The 21,240-nt window shown below is 35.6% G+C and overlaps 1 protein-coding gene across 1 annotated transcript in view; it reads right to left on the bottom strand.

The window, feature by feature from the left end:
- The window catches only part of LOC120223583 (A-kinase anchor protein 6-like), a 249,733-nt gene that overhangs the window by 86,424 nt on the left and 142,069 nt on the right, over positions 1-21,240 (bottom strand). Inside the window, exons 7-8 of the mRNA XM_039221786.1 lie at positions 5,465-5,611; positions 2,168-2,392 (exon numbers count right to left, since the gene is read on the bottom strand). Of these exons, the coding sequence (XP_039077717.1) occupies positions 2,168-2,392; positions 5,465-5,611 (372 nt within the window). The remainder of the gene's footprint in view (positions 1-2,167; positions 2,393-5,464; positions 5,612-21,240) is intronic.

The raw sequence follows: 21,240 nt of genomic DNA, 5'->3' as shown, positions 1-21,240 counted from the left end.
CCATGCCTATTTTAAAAACAGCTAAACATAAAAGAATGGGGTACAAAAGCAATTAGTTTGATGACTAGTGACACTGAAAACATAAAAATGTTCTAAGAAAAACTATCTTTGAAGGAAAGAAAGAAAATAGCAAAGAGCATGTGACAGTCTCTGGTACTTTTGAAATAAAAATCCTAGGATTATTTTCAGGCACTAAAATGCACATGGTAATAATGAATCAGATGTAGTGAATATTTCCCTAGAGGCTAGAAAGTATTAGTGAATGACTAGGACACCTAGGAATCATCTAATGATCTGGAAGTTTAAAGATTTTTCTCTCTCACAGTTTCTCTTTTGTTTCTTAAACTCTCTTAAATTTGTTACTAGAATAGCTGAAAATCATGTTGATGACACTATACAAAGCTAAAACATAAAGCTAATGTCTTTTGGAAAGATCAGCAAAATTAATGCAGAATAGCTCACTTACATTTATAATAATAACAACAAGAGTGGGGGAGAGTTGTTTATAAAAATCTGTCTATAAGATATGGTGTAGGTATACAAATAATTATAATAACAAGCTTCCTGTTATTATTTACAATTATTATATAACATTGTTGGGTTTATAATGTTAAGATATTTCTAGCCCTAAATGCACCATTACAAAAAAGTAGAAATAATAATTTATGTATGTAAACACATAACTATTGAGATAAATACTATCAGCATCCCATATTATAGATGAAGAAATTGAGGCACCAAGGGATAATATAAGCAACATGACCAAGGTCACACAGCTGGCTGGAGTCATTAACTGGTTCATTAATGCTGTGACATAGACACTATAGAGAAAAAATATGTTTCACAACATCTAGCCTACTAATGACCAGCATGTTTTATAAGGTGCCCGTTAAGTTCAAATAATAGAGGGAAATACTAGAAGACTCCATCTCCCTGCACTGGGGTTTAGGGCAAGACAAGTACAGATGAAAAACAAATCTTCTGGACATTAGATTTTAGAGAGTAAAACCCATTTGCCTTTGAAAGAGGCTTTCATTTAATTTCCAGTTTGGTTTTGTCAATTCAGTGGCAGAAGAGAAGGTTTTCAAGCAAAGCAATTTGTAGGTGTATATTGCAGATAGTCTACTGGGAAGTATTGTGGCCCTGCCTTTGATGGCTCCTCCTCTAAGGCTATGAAAGCGGGCAACTTGAGACTGCTTATGTGGCAGATGGAAAAGGAGCCACTATGTGACCAAATTCTCAGATAGACAGTAGGAGGGTTGCAGGGCTGTGAGGCGATGGCAGTGGGGGGTAGGGGCTGGAGAGTGATAAAACCTGGTCCTAGAAGACTTTGAAAAAGGAACAATTGCTTGGTCCTAAGAAGTTCTTTCCTTCTTGGTTTTCCTGTTTCTCCTCCTTGAGACCATTCATGCCAGAAGGTTTCTTGCCACCAAATTCATAACTAACCCCAAAGCCTAAGACTAATAATAGCCAGAGCCTAAATAATCACTGCCTTTATAGGAGGATTCAAAGGGTATAGACCATACAAGAAAATATTTGAATTTTAAACTGCTTTTGAATAGTTAGTGCATAAACCATGGACACAAATGAGGTAGAGGCTTCTTTGTGGACGTCCAGTGAACACGCACACAGTTGCTAAGGTTGGCATTTTTCTATGATGGAATATGCCTGTAATGTAGGAACCTCTTACTTTATTTCTTTCCTCCATAAATAGTTGATTCTCTCACATGTAAAAATTATTTTTCCTTTTGTTAGCATTAATGGTCTTCAATTAAATCATGTGCTTTTATCATATCAATTCATGGAAGTATTTTTAGCTACATTATTTATGGAACATTTAGGTCCGCCTTTCAAAGTCCTCAGGAATCTTTAGTGTTTGCTGGTCTGCTTTTAATTTATCAAAGCCCTCCCTCCACAGGCACTGCACAAAACACACAAGCAGCAGAGATCCCCCCATACAATGTGTATTTGATATGCTTAATGTTCATCTTTATACACACACAGACATTGGCGTGCAAGAAATGTGGAGGGTGTCTATAAATTCAAGGAAACATTTAAGTGCACAGTGATACATAGATACATGGGTATAATACTTTATGTACTTGATAAATATTTCATCCCTATCATAAAGAAAGCTTTTTATCAACTTTGATTGTTTTTTTATTACCTTAAAGTATTGCAGTTGTTTCTCAGCATTCATTGTTCCTTCCTTTTCTTGTCTCAGACAGGAATTGAAGATGAAAAGCTCTGTATCTCTTAGCCACCCTTTCAGTTCTTTGATCCTGACCTCCAGCTGCCTTACCAGGCTTCCGCTTTCAGGAGAGAGCAGGTCACGTGGACCAGACCCACTGTGCCCTGCCATTGTGTCCTGTATCTTCTGTCCTAGGGTTTTCTAATGCATCGGATTAAAAACAAAAACAAAAACAAAAAAACACACCAAGAACAAAAACAAAAACAAAAACAAAAAAAATCGATTAGCTCAGGTACCAAAAAACGTATCACAGTTTGGCTGGCAACGAGGGCCACCTGGAAGGTGTTCGGCTACACCTGCTACCTCACAACTGACATTCAGTTCAGATTAGCTCATTGTTCCATTTAGGATTTTCAAATTCTTGAGCCATGTGTGTTGTTCTGACCACCACTAGAGGCTTAAGAAGACCTCATTCACCTATCATTTCCTTTAACAAGAAGTAAACGTTCACCATGGTCACTGATGAAAATTCATTTGAATTCTCATGACAGGAGTTTACAGTAAAATAGTCTCTGCATAACATTTTCAGGAGATAGAAGTCTGAGTTTCATCAATATACTAAAGAGGGCAAGAGCAGATTATGCATGGAGAAATAAATCCCTTTTGTTTTGTTTTGTTTCATAACGTACAATTCCCCAAACCATATATGACTGAGGGCTGTTCAGAAGGGGTAGCCTCCTTGGTGCTGTTAGTGAATTTTACCTGACTTGGAAATTGTTCAACCCCACAGTTCTTAACCACTTTGCGTTTCTGGATGCTAGATTTTCTTATAAGTGTGTCAAAATAAGTCCCAATCCACTATGCTAGAAGCCTTCTTAGATTAACCGCTATGGCATGAATGTGCAGTTGGGAGGGCTTTTTTTCTTTCTTTCTTTTTTTTGATGGAAAACACTCTGGAGAATCAGTAGGAGTTAATCTATAATGATGAATTAAACCTACAGAAATAAGCTTAAAAGATAAATAAAATTAAGTCAACAAACATTCATTTGCTGTGTGGTGTTCTGTAAATAGTATCTTTAGGAGATCATAACAGAAAAATAGCCTTTCTTGGCAACACCCTTGTATTTTCATGGTGCAAATATTGATAATTTGAAGACCCTCAGTGGAATCCAGATTTAGCTATTGTTTTTATGCTGTAACAAAAGTAGCAGCAGGAGGTGAAATCAATGCCCTTGGAGGGTAGGGTCACAAAAAAGAATTTATTGCCACTTTTTTGTTCTGGAACAGTTTGCAATCATAAATTCTTCATAAACAGAATACTTCAGAGAATGGTCCGTCTTCATAAATATACGACAGAGGACATCAATTTCATTTAATTCACAATTTGTGTCAGCACAGCAGATGCCAATGCCTGCCTTGATAGGGTTGTTTAATATGCAATTGAGACAGAGTAATATGCAGCACAGGGGACAAAATTTCACAGATTAAACTGTACGCACCACTGACATTTCATTCTAATGTATTTCCATTCCACACTGTTCACCTTAGATGAAAGTAATATTAAAAACCATATCCCTCTATTTTACTATTGTTAGAAGTTAAAATCCTTGTCTTTAAATTTTTTTCATGCCAATTAAAATGTAATCATGCCAATTAAAGCTGTATGCCTGGTGGTGTTAGTGCAGCACAGGTTTTGTTAAAAATCTTCCCTCCACCCTTCTCTCCCCCTAAATCATGACAAAACTCTGCATATTGTATTCAAATGGTATTTTTGTCAAAATGGCAACAATTTTTCAGGTATCTGACTCATGAAGGATAGCTAAATATTGTGTTTATTTAATAATTATGTTGATTTAAAATTTTTGTTGAGGAAACAATATATGTGACATCAAACGATTTTCAAAAGAGGTTGTGTTCAGTTATTTATCAAATTATAAAAAGACATATTAAACTACAGCTTTTTCTATCAAGCACATAAAGTTGCTGTTCTCATCTATTTAGTAAAACAACCCTTTAAAAATGTCGTATGCTGACCACATTTCTCCTGCAAGAGATCAATGAATTCTGTAGAATTTAGTAGGTTCCAATTTAAATCACCATATTACAAGGTGGAAGCCATTAATTACTATTAAAAAGTAACGTAACAGTAGGTCAGAGTAAAAACTTTCCAGGTTTTAAGTTACTTTGCGTAAGTGTAGAGCATTGTGAATTTAGATGAGAAAGCAAGGATTTAAACTTGCAGTTTTTTTAATCACCTAGATTAAGTATCGCATAAACCGAACACTGGCATTCCTCCAAGTCATCAAGGTACACGGAGAGCTTTTAATTCAAAATATTTTTGGAGTATTATTTCTTTAAAATTAAAAAAAAGAGGCAGAAATGGAAGGCATGCAAAATTATGCTCCATAACTGACACCACCCATACTTTGCTGTTATAATTAATTATTTAAGTAATTGACAAATTTAGCTTACCCTTGATTTGAAGTGAAGGCAATTTAGGAGAGAAGTTGATGAAAAAAATACAGCCTAACCTCTCTCTCTCTCAGCTGTCTTCCAACAGAAGGACAGTACTGTCTCGCGCACAGTGCCATCCTGGTCTCTGGGTAACAGAATCTCTATATTGCCTTTTTGCCAGATTCTTGCATCTCAGTCTTTGGCTGAGACCCAGCCCATCATTGCGTGAAATGAATTACATGAAACTTTTTTTTTTTTTTTGGCTTTTGTTAAAAGTGAGCTGGAAATTGAGGCACAAAACAGAGGCTGATTTCATTCTGCAATTCAGATTTGGGTCAGATTTGCATCTTTGTTTTGGTGGCTTTAGTGTCACTTGAAAGCTGTAGTGACAACTCCCCTTTTCATCTGAAGGGTACAGTAAATAGTTACACAGTGGATGTCTCTAACATGTACCTTCAGAGTAAATTCTATTAACATTCATTCAAGCATGACAGTCAGTGTATATCAGATATACTGTATTATAGTTGACTTGGTGCATACCCATAATACATGGCATATTTTACTTACTTTTTTATGTATTAAAGAAGCAAAATTATTAAAATCTGAGAGGAGAAAAGCTCGGAGTAAAAAAAAAAATCCAACAGAAAAGGAAAAGCAGTGTTTTTTCCTCATAATAGCATAAATAGCTTGTTTGAAATGTAGGTAGTGAACTGAAAGAGAGAGATATTTGTGCTTCAAATTAGAAATCAGACAGATAGAGTACTTCACTATACAAAAAATGTACACATAACCTACAAACAGTAATAAAAATGCAAATACCCCAAGCAGTTCCCATTTTTCATTAATTGAATCCACTTTTTCAAGGAGATCATTTGGTAGTAAAACGCCACCTTTCTTCAAAGCTTCAACCTTACTAAGCAGCTCCGTCTTTTTCAGGTCCCTGATGGACATTTCCACACTGTATCGCTAAAACAAGAAGAGAGGAGAGCTATCATTAGGGAGACAGGTGTTCTTAGCAAATCTTTGAGCACAGGGTTAGTAATGTTCATGAGGATTAAAAGTTTTGTTTCCAGTAAAATTTATGGGAAGACTAAACCTAAGTACCTTGAGTCATTGAGGAATATTGCTGAAAACAGTTAAAATATATATTACTCAGACATACATAAACATCGAAGGTATTCCATTTGGTTGACTAAGATTTATGTCATATTAAAGTAAAGTTTACACACACATTTGATCTTTAATTTAAAGTATTCCAAGTAGGAAAATATCTGGCCTCGGAAAATTTAATGTTACAGCTAATTTTGGTCAACACTTGGCTCCAGAGCGGTGCTCATCTCTCACGTCTGCTCCACAAAGGACTTCTGGTTACAATTAGATGATCCTTAAAGATGGTGTAAACTTCCTCCTTATTCTGTAAGTCTCCTGAGTTCTCATTTAACCCTTTTTCCCCCATCTTTCTTTTACTTAAAAACTGCGTGGTCTTGAAAGAGTATCTACATAGAGAAAAAAAGCAAACCAGAGCTTTGGAATGGCTACAAATCTATGCTTCTTTATTGATTACCATAAAATGTCCCCAAACATCGCAACTGATTACAGTTCCTCTCCCCCAATCTACATTGTATTATAACAAACTGCCAAGTGAGTCTCTGCTAAAAGATGTTTTGCTAGAGATAATTTAAGTGCCATTTAATATGGCAGTTACTATAGTGATTCTCTTCAAATAACTCTATTTGGATAACTTCATAGTTAGAAAGTCTTGTATTATGAATAGCTATAAATGACTATGGCTGTACTTTTAAAAGGTACTGTACACAAAACACCTCTGAGTAGAAAACTAGATTCTGGTTAAAATACTACACATATTTTACAACTTTAGCACATTTACAAAATATAATGACAATCCCCAATTTTTTTTCTTCGAGCCACAAAAGTTGGGGGCACTGAGGTCTTTGGTAGTATTGCTCCATTGCTCTAACTGAGCTGAGCTAAGCAGAGCACCTTAACAGATCTGATAAGAAAAGCTTCTGTCTGGGCAAAGCATCAAATCAGCAAGTTCAAAACATGCCCAAGCACGTTATTTACTTTGAAAACATGATACTGTGTAAGATCCCAAATGAAAATACAATTGGAAGCAGCTTAAAGGAAAAGAAGGTGTGAAATCCTTGTTTTGGGTAATAGATCCTCAGCATTTACATGCATATGTTTGCATACTTTTAGTTTCTTATTTTAATCTTTCATTTACGCTAAACATGCACATCATTTGTATTATGTAAACTTCTCCAAATGTTAGTCATTTGTGGATCACAGAACAAAATGTTTTAAATGAGGTGATTTAAAGCATTTCATAGTATTAATGAATGTTGATCAGGGTGTCAAAGTATCCAAAATTACATGAATATGCATAACAAAAAAAATCAAGAGTTGTTTGAGAACTCTTCCAGAATGTGACCTCTGATAGGTGGGAGATTCTGATTGCATTTTCTAATGGCAAGCAATTACCAGGGTCATGTTACTCCAATACTTAAAAAATACACTGGCTACTCAAGCTTTCTGGACAAAACACTCAACAAGTATTCCAGAAACCTAGATAGTGTTTTATTTATCAGAGCGATGATTGAGGAGAGGGCAATCTGCTTTATCAGATTCCCATCTAAAGATGATGCTGTCGACAAAGATTTACATAATTAATTTGGTAAGACTTCTTTGACATAATATTGGGGGAACCAGCATTTCAGGCAGGCAGAGAATCCTATTAAAATCTTTTGCTTAAGCCAAGTGCACTGACAGAGGGAGTCCTCCGGCTGTGCCACCTGGGAGCAGCCTCAACCAGTTATCACTGTCACTTGTGACAAGCTCATCCCCTCTCTTTGCCCCAACTTTTAATGGCTCCCACATAGAGGATCAGTCAAGAAAGAGAACAGTTTAGATTCAGCCCATAAAAATGATAGTCTTGGAATAATAAAAATATAAAAAGCAATTAATTTAATTTTAGACATAATAAAATAATTTTCTCTATGAAATGTGGTGCAAGTAGTCACGGCAACCGCTAATAAAAGGTTATTACACTAAAAAAAAAACCCTGTCTTTATGTAAGCTCCCTTGTCTTGTCCCCATGGAACCTACTGTATAAAAAGCTTGATTAAAGATGTGATTGATGGACAATGCTTTCAAACTATAAAAGCTAAGAAAATCCAGCCAATTGTTAAGTGTGTTGGTGTGTGCCTGAAAGGTACTAGAATATCAACTAATTTAAGGCAAACATATTTATTTTAATTTTTGAGGCACTCTGAAGGTTGAATGTGATACGATTTCAGACTGCAAGCTGTACACATATATAATAATGCAAAGCGTTGTTTCTGTTGATGCTGAAGACATTTTGCTCTTCTCTCTCCAACATCTTTTCAGAAACATTAGACAGAGAACCAATGGTCTGCTCTATCAGTCGTCCTATCAACTAGGGCTACTTTATCCTGTGGTGTGAAGATAGTTTAATCTTCATATTCATTTCACCCACAGCAGTAAGTGAGCAGAGGCTGCCCCATTGTGTCCTATAGTCTGGGATATTATGATAGAGACTACTCTTCAATAGCCAAAAATGAGATTAACGAAGTTAAAGTCAGATGGCTTTTCTTGAGTGCTAAGGTAAATAAGCATTCAGTATTTAATTTCCCCACAGCACCTGCTGTGGGCCTCTCTGTCTAGTCAAAAATAAAATATACTCTATTGAAAGGGCATATTTACATTATTAAGTGTATTTGCTTGGCCAATTCAATTTTGACTAATGAAGCCTCCTAATAGATATGTGAATGATCTAAATTAAAATCACAGGCCACTCCTATCCTAAATGCCACTCCTAGGTATACAGAAGGTATATAAAGAAAACTTTAAAAACAGAGTTACAAATCACCACCAATGCTAGCTTGCTGTTGTCACTAAAAATTAAAGAAGTTTTTAGAAATTCTCATTCGGCCCATCCTTTTTAAAAGCACAAATGCTAACAACATTGAATTATAAAACAAAGCCAGTAAAAACAGGGATTTCTGAAGTAAATATAATTAGAAATGCACAAAGACTTGATTGAGATAACTTTTTTGACAGTTATGCTAAAGGTTCTTTTCCCTCCTAAAATCTTTTTTTTTGTTGTTGTTAAAAATCACACCAAAAATTCTGCCCAAATGGAGACTGGAACAATGCCTTGAAACAGTGTTAATTGTCACCATGGAAACCAGAAGAATAAGCCATTTTGAAACTGGTATAGAAGGCACACATTGAGAAAACTCCAGCATTTTTCTGCCTCCCTCAGTGTTAAAGAACAAGATGCCTTGTCACGGTGAGGTCAGAGAAAGAAAGCATCATGAAAGGGTTGAAAAAAAAAAAAAAAAAATAAATAAAAAAAAAAAAAAAAAAAAAAAAAACAGAAAATAAACTACATATAGCTAATGCTTTAAGATTCTACCCAGTGAATCTTTTTGAAATAGAAAGATCATCAAAAGATGGCCAGGATTGGGGGATGGATTCCACCTAAGCAAAACTTCAGGGCTATATTATGTGAACCTTGCCCCCAAAGCTCCCTGGGAATTCTGCTGTTGTAATAAAACTTCAGAAGAGGAAAGAAAAAAGGCAGCATGATGGAATTCAAAATAATGCTCTAAAAGCACACAGAGAGATTAAGACATCCATTGTAAGACTTTTGTATGGTGCTTCTGTTGGTTATGCTGAAAAGAGACCAGACATTGCTGAGCAGAGAGTGAAGTTTTGGCTACAAGAAACACAAGAATTAAACCAAAGAATTTTCTTGATTATTAGAATCGGGCTGTCTGATTCTGTGTCTTCAGGGTTTGAGTATTTACATCCTGTACCATATTTTAACTGGGCTTTATGTGACTTTATATTAGGAAGAGTTAAAGCAAGGAAAATGATCTAGTCATTAGAATAACAAATTTGAGTATCTTTCCCAGTGCAAAGTAATACCACAAACACCTGTATATCCAGCATAATCTCCTTTCTTGTAAACACACAACAGATAGAGAAAACACAGTGAAGGGGGAGAAATGTATTTTAGTCTAGTAACAAGAAAGCATATGCTAGGAACACACCAAAACACCAAAGTACTGGCAAAACGATATGTGGAAACTATGCATTTTTGCACAAAAATCCAGAGATATGTCTGTCTATGACTCCCGTATTGTGTTTTCTGGCTAGTGTTTGCCCTCCTCATGCGAGGCTTCATGGTGGCCCCTCAGCAAGTCCATGCCTAATGCCATTCAGTGGTGAACAAAGAGTCTTTTTATATGAAAGTCCAGGGTCCACAGCTCAGCTGTACATGCCCCCGCGTGCAGGAATCTGCTAGAGGCCAGTGCCGTCTTTGCAGCGGCTCTGGTGTTGCCCCCTTTTCCAGAACACCAGTTTCCAGCATCTCATGACGCATGTGATATTTCACATGGAGCCAGTACCACCATCACTTTGGGAAGATGTTCAAGACTGAAGAAGGCGACTTGAGCCCAAGACAAATAATAGTCGTTATTTCTTGCGAACTCTTTGTGTTTTACCATTAGCAATTTATGGCGAATAATTGCACAGAGAAATTATAAAGACTCCTACAATTGTCCTTGTAAATTAATAATAGACTTTCTTGATTGGGATAAATTTGCTGCTGAGCCTTTGGAAAAATTAAAAAGTGCAATGTCATTTAAAATTGCCAGAACTCGCACAGCAAATTACATCTGAGGTTAAGAATTGAGTTTTACCCCCTCTTCTAGCTTATTCCATTTGCATGATCTGGAAATCACATTACATTGTCCATGTATTGTTAATTGGACATAGATTGCATTATCTTTAATATAAATCAAACTACAAATATTAAAATGAATTGCAAATTCCCTAATAGAAGATCATAAAACAATCTTTTTTAAAGTATCTCCCATTAATAATTTAATTCCAATTATATCACTCAGAAAACTTAAGTAGGAAAACCTGGCAACTTATTTCTCCAATCATTTCTTTTACATAACAAATACCTAAGCCTTTAAAAATAATTACCCAGAATGGCATTCATTGTTATAGAACAAAAGTAAAAATAACAAGAATTGAAAACTTTTCATTCTGATTTCATGTAAAACACTGCATAAGTGCACTGAGCCTGCCTGTCTCCTCCCTTCCCTGCCCATGTCAAGGGTGAGAAAAAAGTCTCCATAGAAAAGATTTACTAAGTTTAAGAACTATTGTAATCTTACTCTCTAAAATTATAAAATTGATTATTCTTCTTCTATTTATCTTTTAAAGGTTCTCTAGCCCCTTACATTTCTCTATAAATCTGATATCTTTCTGAAGCCTTTGCATGGCCTTTAATGAGTTTATATTAAATATTTAATACTGTTTAGGGCATATCCACTACTACCAAAAACAGTTATATTCCCAGCAGTCCCACTGTTTCAGGCAGAGGACTTGATTGATCCTCCTAGCCTGAATTGAGTAGAATGAAAAGAAGCAGTTGGAAAATAGCTGCAATCATTTAATGCAGATGACCTCTGACAGCCTCGCAGCTCTTCTATCTGAACAGAAATTTGCATGGGGTCTCTGTGCAGAGGAACAATGTAACCTAAATGGTAGACAATCTTTATTCTAATGAAGTGGGTGTCAAGGTCAATGTAAAACTGCAATGATAAATGGTGCACCACTAGGCAAGAGAAGTTGCATAGGCATTGTAGTGCTTTCACATTAATTGAAGACTGAAATGCGCTGCGTGAAAAGCACAAGCCTCTCTTTTCACCATAATGTGTTAATGCGCCAATGCCGAAATGATTTCTTCAAGATGTTTGCCTGTTGACATGTATCTTATTGCAAAAATAACGCAAATATGGAATTAGGGCAAAAATGGGCATTTTTAGAATTTAGCTTTTTTCTGGAATAGAATTACAAAAATCTAAATAAAATGTCTCCAAACAATGTCCTGACACCTAATGTAATTCCTTTGATCCCCTTTTCTTTTCTTTTTCTATTTAGACCTGTCTTTAATTAGTTTCAATCAAGCAACCTTTATAGACCCCTTCGCTGGGTACTTTTATACTGAGCTAACTGTAAAAGAGGACTGAGGAGAAGAGAATCATTCAGATATTATTTTTTCTTCACACTTCTAAGTTTTCTGCTTAGTCTGCAGTTAAGATTTTCAGGTATTGTTTGTCCTGAATGAAAATGTAATGAAAAGCCTATGGTTTGTAAAAGAAAATAACTATTTTCTAGTGTGAGAACTAGAAAACTGTAATCTGGCCATTTGACATTGCCAAAGTGACTATACAGCAATAATTACACCATTCCTTCAGTTGATCTAGCAATTTTGTGGCAGCCAATTTTTTTCGTTATATAAAAATAAGGATTGTAAGCTGCTTTAAAAAAATCCTGATCTACTTAAGCCTGTAGAGGGGACATTGTTTGCTAATACACTCATTAGCAACCAAGCATTTTAACTTTGTCAATTAAACAGGAAATTGAGTTGCACCATTAGTTTCACAATTTGCTAAAATACTGATAAGAGCACATTGCTAACCATTTGAGAAACATTTCCAGGCTCAACCTGTAATACGTCATAAACTCCACATGTTTTTATGGTTGGCTTTTTTTTTTTTCTGATTCTGGTAAATGTAGCACCTATCTAACACTAAGCTTCCTGCTACAAATAGATTTTAACAATGGAATTACAGTTATACTAGTCAGAAACAGTCTATAGATCTTTTGGTCTGTAGTCTTGGTGACTAGGAGGCTATTAGTATGATTTACTAGAAAATAAATGATATTGCCAGTTTGCAATGCCGATGGAAAACAAACTGTTTTGAATAGAATTTAAGATTCCTTAAATGGTAATTCAGAGGGGAAAAAATCTCAATATGAAGGAGGATAGTGATAAAGATAAAGAAAAGTTACTGATGAAACTGTTTAAAAAACTGTACAGCTTCATCTGTGTGTGATTTGTCAGGTCTGAAGCTTTGACGTGCCCAAGGGGCAGACCCCAGCGGGGAGTAGGCTGCCGAGCTAAATAGCTGTGAAAGAAGTCTTAATGTAGGATGGAATTCAAACTAACCTTGACATGACCTCAGGAAAAATATGCAAAAAGTAAAATGAATGCACTCTGCAAGATACATCCTAATTTTGTGGTGGAGCTGGTTAGTTTTACAAACATAACTGAGACCTTAAAAGAAAAATAGAAAGCTAGTAAAAGGGGCAAACTTTGGAATTCAGGCAAAAAACGTAAGCAAGCATGATGTGTTACTGTGAAGGCATGTGAACCATTTGGAAAGAATCCAAATAAAAACCCACACTGAACAATATTGTTGTCAGCCTGTCTATTCAGGAAAATTGTTTTTTTTAGGTTGAATATAAATGACACAAAGCCAAGATTACATCACTGCATTACAAAGTCTGTTGTGGTTTTTAGCTGAACAAGCCCCATGGATCTATTCGTTTAGGACAGTAATTCAGTAAGGAGGTTTTAATGTGTTATTTTTCCTCCAGTGACAATAAAAATAGAGGAATTTAAGTAAGAAGTATCGTGGATGCTCTCTAGTCTACCTCTTGTTTTTGATCTCTATTTGATAAGGCAAACTCACATTTTAGTTGATGCATTGAGTCTTGATTTGACTGTATTATAAATTTTGCCTGTTTTGAAGTGATCAGCTTAGGAGGAAGGCATTTGTTCTAGCTTCCCAGCCAAGAACTGGCTAACTCATTGGATATATGGAAATTTTAATTGACTGTCAACTTGTGTAGAAATTCAATCCTATTACCTTCTCAATGCAATTTTGTAGCAATACCAGTTATTTACTACTCTACTAACCAGATTTTAAACATAATTAGATTGCTAAGAACATACACCCAAAATCTAATGACTTAAATCCCTACAGCAAGGATGTGAATTCCTGTATCAGGTGTATGTGCCTCTATTAGATTTTCATAAACATAAAGGGAGCAGAAGGATGCAATCATTTAGAAGCACAGAAGTACAAGGAGTTTTTCTGAGAACCTGTTGAACAACCATATGTAAAGATCACTGTTTAATAGATATGTTATACCACAGGGCTCTTTTTGGGTCATCTTATTCAATATTTTTATTAATGACACATATGAGTAAAATATGTGTATGGAATGTTGATTTGATTGCCCAATTACACTAATCTCAATGATCAATAAAGAATAACAAATATATTAGTTCAGAGATCAGAAATTCAAATACCTACTGGTACTGGTATACTGGTATAGAGAGCTCTCTGAGGATGTGGGGGAAACCCCAATTTACGGTGTTCGCTGATTTCCCTGGTGTGCATATTTGCACCATGGCAGATTCCAAACTACAAAAAGTGGCTACTGCTGGCAAAGTTCCTGAGTATTTAACAAATAGCTCTCCTGAGCCAGTACTGGCCAGCTCCAGTAGCCTACTAACTGGAAACTAATATAAAGTGAAGAAGTTGAGCTGAGCTCAGTCATTTTCTTTCATATTTTTTTTTAATTTTTTTTTTTCTAGGAGAGAGAGAGAGAGAGAGAGAGACAGCGTGAGCAGGGAAGGGTCAGAGAGAGAGGGAGTCACAGACTCTGAAACAGGCTCCAGGCTCTGAGCGGCAGTCAGCACAGAGCCCGACGCGGGGCTCGAACCCACGAACCGCGAGATCATGACCTAAGCGAAAGTCGGACGCTTGCTTAACCGATTAAGCCACCCAGGTGCCCCATTTTCTCTCATATTCTAACTACTGCTAGTGTCTTGGAAAAAGAGAACTATTTTCTCTACTAAAAGAAAAACAATGCAAAAATGTGATGATGACTAACATTTGATTCCGGTGAAGGGGCAATAGGAAGAAGTAGTGTGGATTGTGGGGGTTAGGAGAACACAAGTTTCCTCTAAGAGGGGCAACCACTAGTCAGCTCTGCCAATTGTTCATATATGGAAATATGGTTTCAATATGGCTTCCGTATGGGCAGATATATGTATTTGAGAGCAGATAGAAAGATATTTTTATGTGAAATCTCCTTATGTGAATTTTTATATGATGAATTAAAACTTTTTAACACCTACAGTCGTAACTATATCTTTGAGTTGGATCTGAATGTGTAGGTAACTTCTTCACATTCTCTATTTATGATGGTTGTACTCTAAAAGCAAAACAACATGCTGGCATAGTAGATTAAATCTAACTGGAGATAAGATCAATGTCAGGCCTGAGTTCATAATCTTACCCTGATAAAATAAATAAAAATACAAAAACTGCATACACAATAGAAGTTAGCGGGCTTCAATTGCCATTAGGTTCAGTGAGTCAACAGATAGTGGAAGGTAAATATAAAAAATGGAAATATGATTTGGAGCTGGACTGAGACAATCACAGGGTTATAAATAAGAAAAGTAACAGATCAGCTTGACTGTGATTTACTAAGCCCAAACCTGTAATCCTGATTCTGGTTAGGTTCCATTTCCAAGAGGGACTTAGACAATGTATAAAATGTCCAAAGGAGAGCATTCAAGGAAGGGAGAATATTCAACACTTCTCCAAGGAGCAAGCTGTTGAAGGAGAGGAAGCTATTCAGCCAAGGAGTAAAGAAGAGTTGAAGATGACAGAAGAGAGGGAAGGACATGTTAACAGACTTGGAAAATTTAGAGGGCTTTCAATAGAAAATATTAATTTCTTTCATCTGATCTCAGAGATCAGGAATGAGGTCAGAAGCTAAAGAGTAAGTAGGAATGAAGCTTGGGCGACTGAGTTTCCACTTAACATGGGTAGTCAGACAGAGACCAACAGTTTATCTGGTTGGGAAATTTTATGAGATAATATGGCATTAAATGAGGACTGGCCTAGAAAATAAAGTTGAAAATTCTCTGTTTTAAAAAGCTGAGTTTCTTTGGGCTCACATCTGCCAAATCAGCCATAACAATCATATTATTATGTATAGAAAGAATGCCAAGACCAAAATACACCAAGTTAAGAAGTTATCACTTACTGAACAAGATTCACATATAAGATTGTCATGTAGGAAAACTTAGGAGAACAATAAGGGAGCAAAGCTACAACCACATAAAATGTAAGCTATACAATCTAAGCTCAAGATAGGACACTGAAAATGAGAAGAAAAAATTAGACTAAATGAAAATGCTCAAATGCTCATCTTCAATCTGTCCTACTTTAGGAAAAATATTTCAATCATTGAATTTGAGGTATTAAATGAAATGTAAATATTTTATAGGAAACTTCTCTAGAATATATGCAGTTAAGTCCATATTTCAACAAGGTCTTTCCAGCAGTTTTTTTTTAAGACAAAAACTTCACAAATATCATTCTAAAAAATTTTCTTCCATCAATACAGAGCTTTCTCTAACAGACTGAAGAAACGTGTTATATACCCTTGCTGCCAGCAGTGTGGGCATAATGGCAATTTCTCCTCCATGCTATGAAACTTCATGGTTGTGCTATATTATGTTGAAAATCTGCACATCTCAATGGGTTTTCTGTGCATTCCAATGCACTTCAGTGACGATGTGGATCATTGCCATAATACATCATGACTGTTCTAATTACGGTTTCATTATGATGCACCATATCAGGGCTGTCGTAATGTCATGTCAGCACATAGTAAGAATAGTTATGCAATTATGTAATATCTGTTAGAGTACGCAATGTAGGAAGGAAAAAAAAAAAACACGAGGATCAGCAATTAATGTAACAAAACTCAGTTTTCTCCTTTTAAAAAGTTTCCAACGTAAAAGTATTATTTCTTTGCTTTCCATCTCCCAACCTAAACAAATGCCTTGAAATACATTTATTTTTGCTTAGTTGGGTACTACTGTATAATTTAATGGGTTTTTTAATAAAGCAAAATAAGATGAGAAAAGGGACATCTCTGACTTAAGGCTGTTTTCCCCATGTAACAGAAAAATGAGGTTTACCTACTACTATATGCTAGACATCCAGTCAAAACTTGAATGTAGTAAAGTACAGTCCGCTGAAGACTTACTATTATGCAAACTTCAAACACAAGGTCACCTTCTGTCTTCTTCACTCTCTTGTGTAGACACAGAACTCCTTACCTTAACACTTAAAGCTTGGCTGACCACCTATGTCTTAAATAAACTATGATAATCAAATGAGATAAAGCACTAATATCCATACTTACTTCCCTGAATTAGGACCATAAATATGTACTTGCCTTTAATCTAGCTGCCAAAATATACTCACAGATCTATTTTTAAAAAAACAGCAATCTTATTATTTGTCTTATATTCAAAGAATAAACTCTCAAAGGATGAGGACTATATTTTGGCCAATCACGGAGTACCTTGAATATTTGAGATCTTCGGAAAACATAGAGTCAATGAATAGTTTCTCAAATGAAGTGACGCATGAAATGCTGTCTGTTGTTTTAATATACAACCATAGGCGAATTTCTATATCAAAGCTTACCCCCATATCTCTATAGCTGAATTATAGGCCTGTTCATTGCAAGTATTTATAATAGAAATGCTGATGAAGTCTAAAACATGGATGTATACGGTTATGCAGTGGCAGCCATTTCAAAGATAGATATATTTTTAGCATTAGGAGGCACCAAGTTTGTTTAAATCTGGACTTTTTTTTTTTTTTTACAATTGCAAGTAATGTTAATAGCACACTGTAAATGTTAAGGCTAAGTGTGCAATGTCAAAATAGATTGAATCTCTCTGAAAATTGGAAATTCAGGCTTTTCAAACGTAATCCAGATGTTTGGCTTTTATTCAGATTTCTAGAAAGAGGGAACTAATATGATATAAAATTCATACATGCATATTTCATTAGTGCCTTTTGTATCGCTGAATTAAACATTCTGAAACGTGCTTTTCCCAAATCACAGAGTTTTAAACCAAAGCAGTTGCCAAGATGTTGCACACCTCAAAAATAATGCCAAATTAATTTCATAAGGAAGAGACTATATATTTCTCATGTTAATGCTGTTGATAATGCTTCTTCAAAGAGAATGCCTCGCTTTCTCTTTGAGGCTGACAAGAAAAATGAGAGGTAGAATACTGTATCCACAGTAGTTTATCAAGAAGATATTGCTTCAGAACACAGTGACTTTGGAAGTCCATGAGAATCAGTGGCCCAAATGAAGACTGAAAGCTCTTTCCTCCATATTGTCATTATAAAAAACTGTCTTGTCAAGGTTAGTGCAAATGGGCATTTCCTGGGGACTATGGCCACTAGCACTGAGAACATTTCCTCATCGTGTTTGTAGGTTTTAAGACAAAGCCAATCAAAACATTTCCAGAGTTGCTGCTCCCAAAACACAATGGAAATGCCATCATACCTTTATGTATTCACATCGAGACTTTTTCTTTTTAAAGCATTTATGATTTTTTACATCTACAATCTTAATAGATCCAAATGCCATGGAGTTTTTCTTGGTGACCACCCAAATCCCTGAACTGTAAAATATTTGATGCCATAGGCCACTTTTTGAGGGTACTCTGGTACCTTTACAGCAGATGAGGATGAATTTAGTTTCAGAATTACAGTATAAATTCCTATAATGGAGTGTGTAACGTCAGCAATCATGCACTGTTCACTCTTTATCCACTGTAACTTTTAGCATTATGGGTTAGATGTGGAAGGAAGTTGGAAAATATATTTTCATTTTAATTTCTCCCCCCAAAAAGGCTAAGGGAGCCTATATCAGCTGCTGGTATATATGTCAAATATAGTATTAGTATCCAAATGAGTAGCATGTGATTGCCTCCATTTATCTTTGAATTAGGGGCGCCTGGGTGGCTCAGTCGGTTAAGCATCAGACTCTTGGTTTCAGACTCTTGGTTTCATCTAATGAATTTCACAATTCATTAGTTCGAGCCCCACATTGGGCTCTGTGCTAACAGTGCGGAGCCTGCTTGGGATTCTCTCTCTCCCTCTCTCACTGCCCCTCCCCTGCTCACACTGTGTCTGTCTCTTTCTCAAAACAAACAAAAAAAATGAACATCATGCTGAGTGAAAAACTTACTTGATAAGAACTTCCAATACCAAAGTATTATTCTCAATTTTTAGACAGAAACTGTGAACAAAGTTGTGTTTCCCATGCCAGGAATGGTTAACATAAGAAAAGCTTCTATAAAATGTATCAAGGAAAAGAGGAAGGTGACAGAAACCTTTTCATACTTAAGGACACCTTTTGGGAATTCACAGGTTTCACATGGCAATACTATTTGACCATGAGGCAACAGGCTGGGTTCAATTTCCAGTTCCAACACCAGTCTACTATAGACTTAAAAGCCTTTCTGTTGTGGCTTCTTTTATTGGTTTCTTTGTGGTACATGTCCATATTTACTAGACAGAGATCTTAAGGAAATAAACCAGAGATTTCAGGCTTTAAGCTTTAAGCACTGTTTGTTGCTTCAGCATTAGAAAGTTTGACTGTCATTTCAGTAGATTGCTTTCTTTTTTGTTCTCTTATGGCAAGCCTATGGGGAAAGTCAGTGATATCACTCTGTCTTACAGATTAGAAATTGATACACAGAAGCTAAGTGACTTGCCCAAGGTTAGTAAGGTATCCCTAAAATCCAGAAATGGAATTTTCAGAACAAATTTCAGCTTAGTTTGCTAAGCTATACTGTTATGCTTAAAAACACATCTTTAAATATCAGTCCAGAGTTGTGAGGAAACTAGTAGTAAATAAGTATAGTCAAGTATAAAGTAAATAAGGTCAAGAATGCCATTCAAAAATGTGACTGGATCCAGGCTCATCAGGGATATTGGCCTGTAGTTCTCCTTTTTAGTGGGGTCTTCACTAAGGGATGAATTACTGGGTTCTACTCCTGAAACCAATACTAGATTGTATGTTCACTGACTTTAATTTAAATAAGTAAATTAAATACACACACACACACACACACACACACACACAAAGTGATTTTGGAGTGGTCAAAACACACTTAACAACTCCACCCTTGCAGCTTCTATGGAAGATTCTTGGTATAGTTCATCTTCCAAACCTCCACACATATTTAATAGCATCAAGTTGAGGCTAAAAGAGCAGACAGGCTCTCAATGATAGTCATACTTGTTCAAAAGAATGATGGCTTATAATTTAAAGAAGATCTAGGGTACAGACGAAAATTTATTAGCATAACTAAGACTACAAAAAGCAAACAAACCTTGGTTATGATACTTGCTTTTCAGCACTTTTCTAGCTATGTGAGGGAGTCTGCCATAAACATTTAAGGAAGTTTATTAGAAGAGCTCTATCAAAAAGAAACACAATGTGTGTGTGTATGTGTGTGTGTGTGTGTGTGTGTGTCCAATCACAAGAGTGATAAAAGTGAGAAAGAGAAAGGAGTAAAGATTTAGAGAACAAAATGAAAGAAATGCACAGATGGATGGAGAGAGAGTAATAAGTAAATAGGGAAAGTTACAAAGGTTTCACCAGATAGAGGAAACATTAACAGTCCACAGAGAATAAAGCATAAAAACCATATAAAAATAGGGAACATTGCAGCTAGCAAGAAGGTTTTCAGTGAATGGTTCCTCTGAAACAATCAGATGAAAGAATATGATAATGATGACTTAAAAATTTGCATAAGGCCTCAAAAATTCATCAAGGGGAGATCTAAATAAAAAAAATAATTAAAAAAAAAAAAAAAAACAGGAGTACCAGAATGTGGCCATTTAGGGCAGCTATAACCCTAGATAACTTTTCAAGAAGAAATAGGTACACTTGTGATTTTGCTGGATTTTCTCTAAGCACATCAATAGGGAGCCCCTAGACTGGGCATTACTTCCTTTGTGACTGTTACATCTGCCTTTGCTTTATTGGTGGCTTGTTATATTGAGGAATTTTATTCACATTCCCTTGGTCATCCCATCTGTAAAACAGGGACAATGATTATACTCATCACTTGTCCATCACAGACATTTTAAGAAATAAATAAATCTTGTTTGTATGAAATTTTAGTTCTATATGTAAAATGTACCATTTTAAAACAAAGTCTTTGATTTTAGTATGTTTGTAAAAGATATTCTCACCTGTCACCCATTTGCAAGGCAAGACTGCATATTTCCCACTTGTTTTTATATCTGTCTTAGGAATAATGTATTGTAACTACTGTTCACATTAGAGAATAAAATAGGTCACATTGGAATGGAGTCACTGAAAAGATAAATAATATTTATATATAATATGTATTATATACATACATATTTATTATGATGATACATATACATTAACTATGTACATATAGTTTCCTTCTTCTAGAAAATACATCAACAAAGTGTTATTATTTTTCTCTACCAGCAATGGAAAGAGGAGGGAATATGTTGGTATCACCTAGTAAAATTACTTCTCAAAACCTACATACACATAACCATTTGATCACTAGGTTCTATAAACATGATGATAGAAAAGGACCCATACCAAACATTTCAATTTGTGAATCAGTGAGATCCAAGGAGTTTGGCAAAAACAAATAAATAAATAAAAGTAAAATATATGCCTGGAATCAGATTGCCCATTTTTAAAATTTGTTTGTACTGCTTACTAGCTGTGCAATTCCTGTGCCTTAGTTGCTCACCTGGGGATAATGCTAATACTTCTTTCAT

The sequence above is a fragment of the Hyaena hyaena genome, unplaced genomic scaffold (genome assembly GCF_003009895.1).
Source record: "Hyaena hyaena isolate Hyena2069 unplaced genomic scaffold, ASM300989v1 scaffold_1012, whole genome shotgun sequence".
NCBI classification, from domain to species: Eukaryota; Metazoa; Chordata; class Mammalia; order Carnivora; family Hyaenidae; genus Hyaena; species Hyaena hyaena.
Note: the sequence above shows the minus strand (reverse complement) of the source record. Positions and strands in the feature narration are given on the sequence as shown.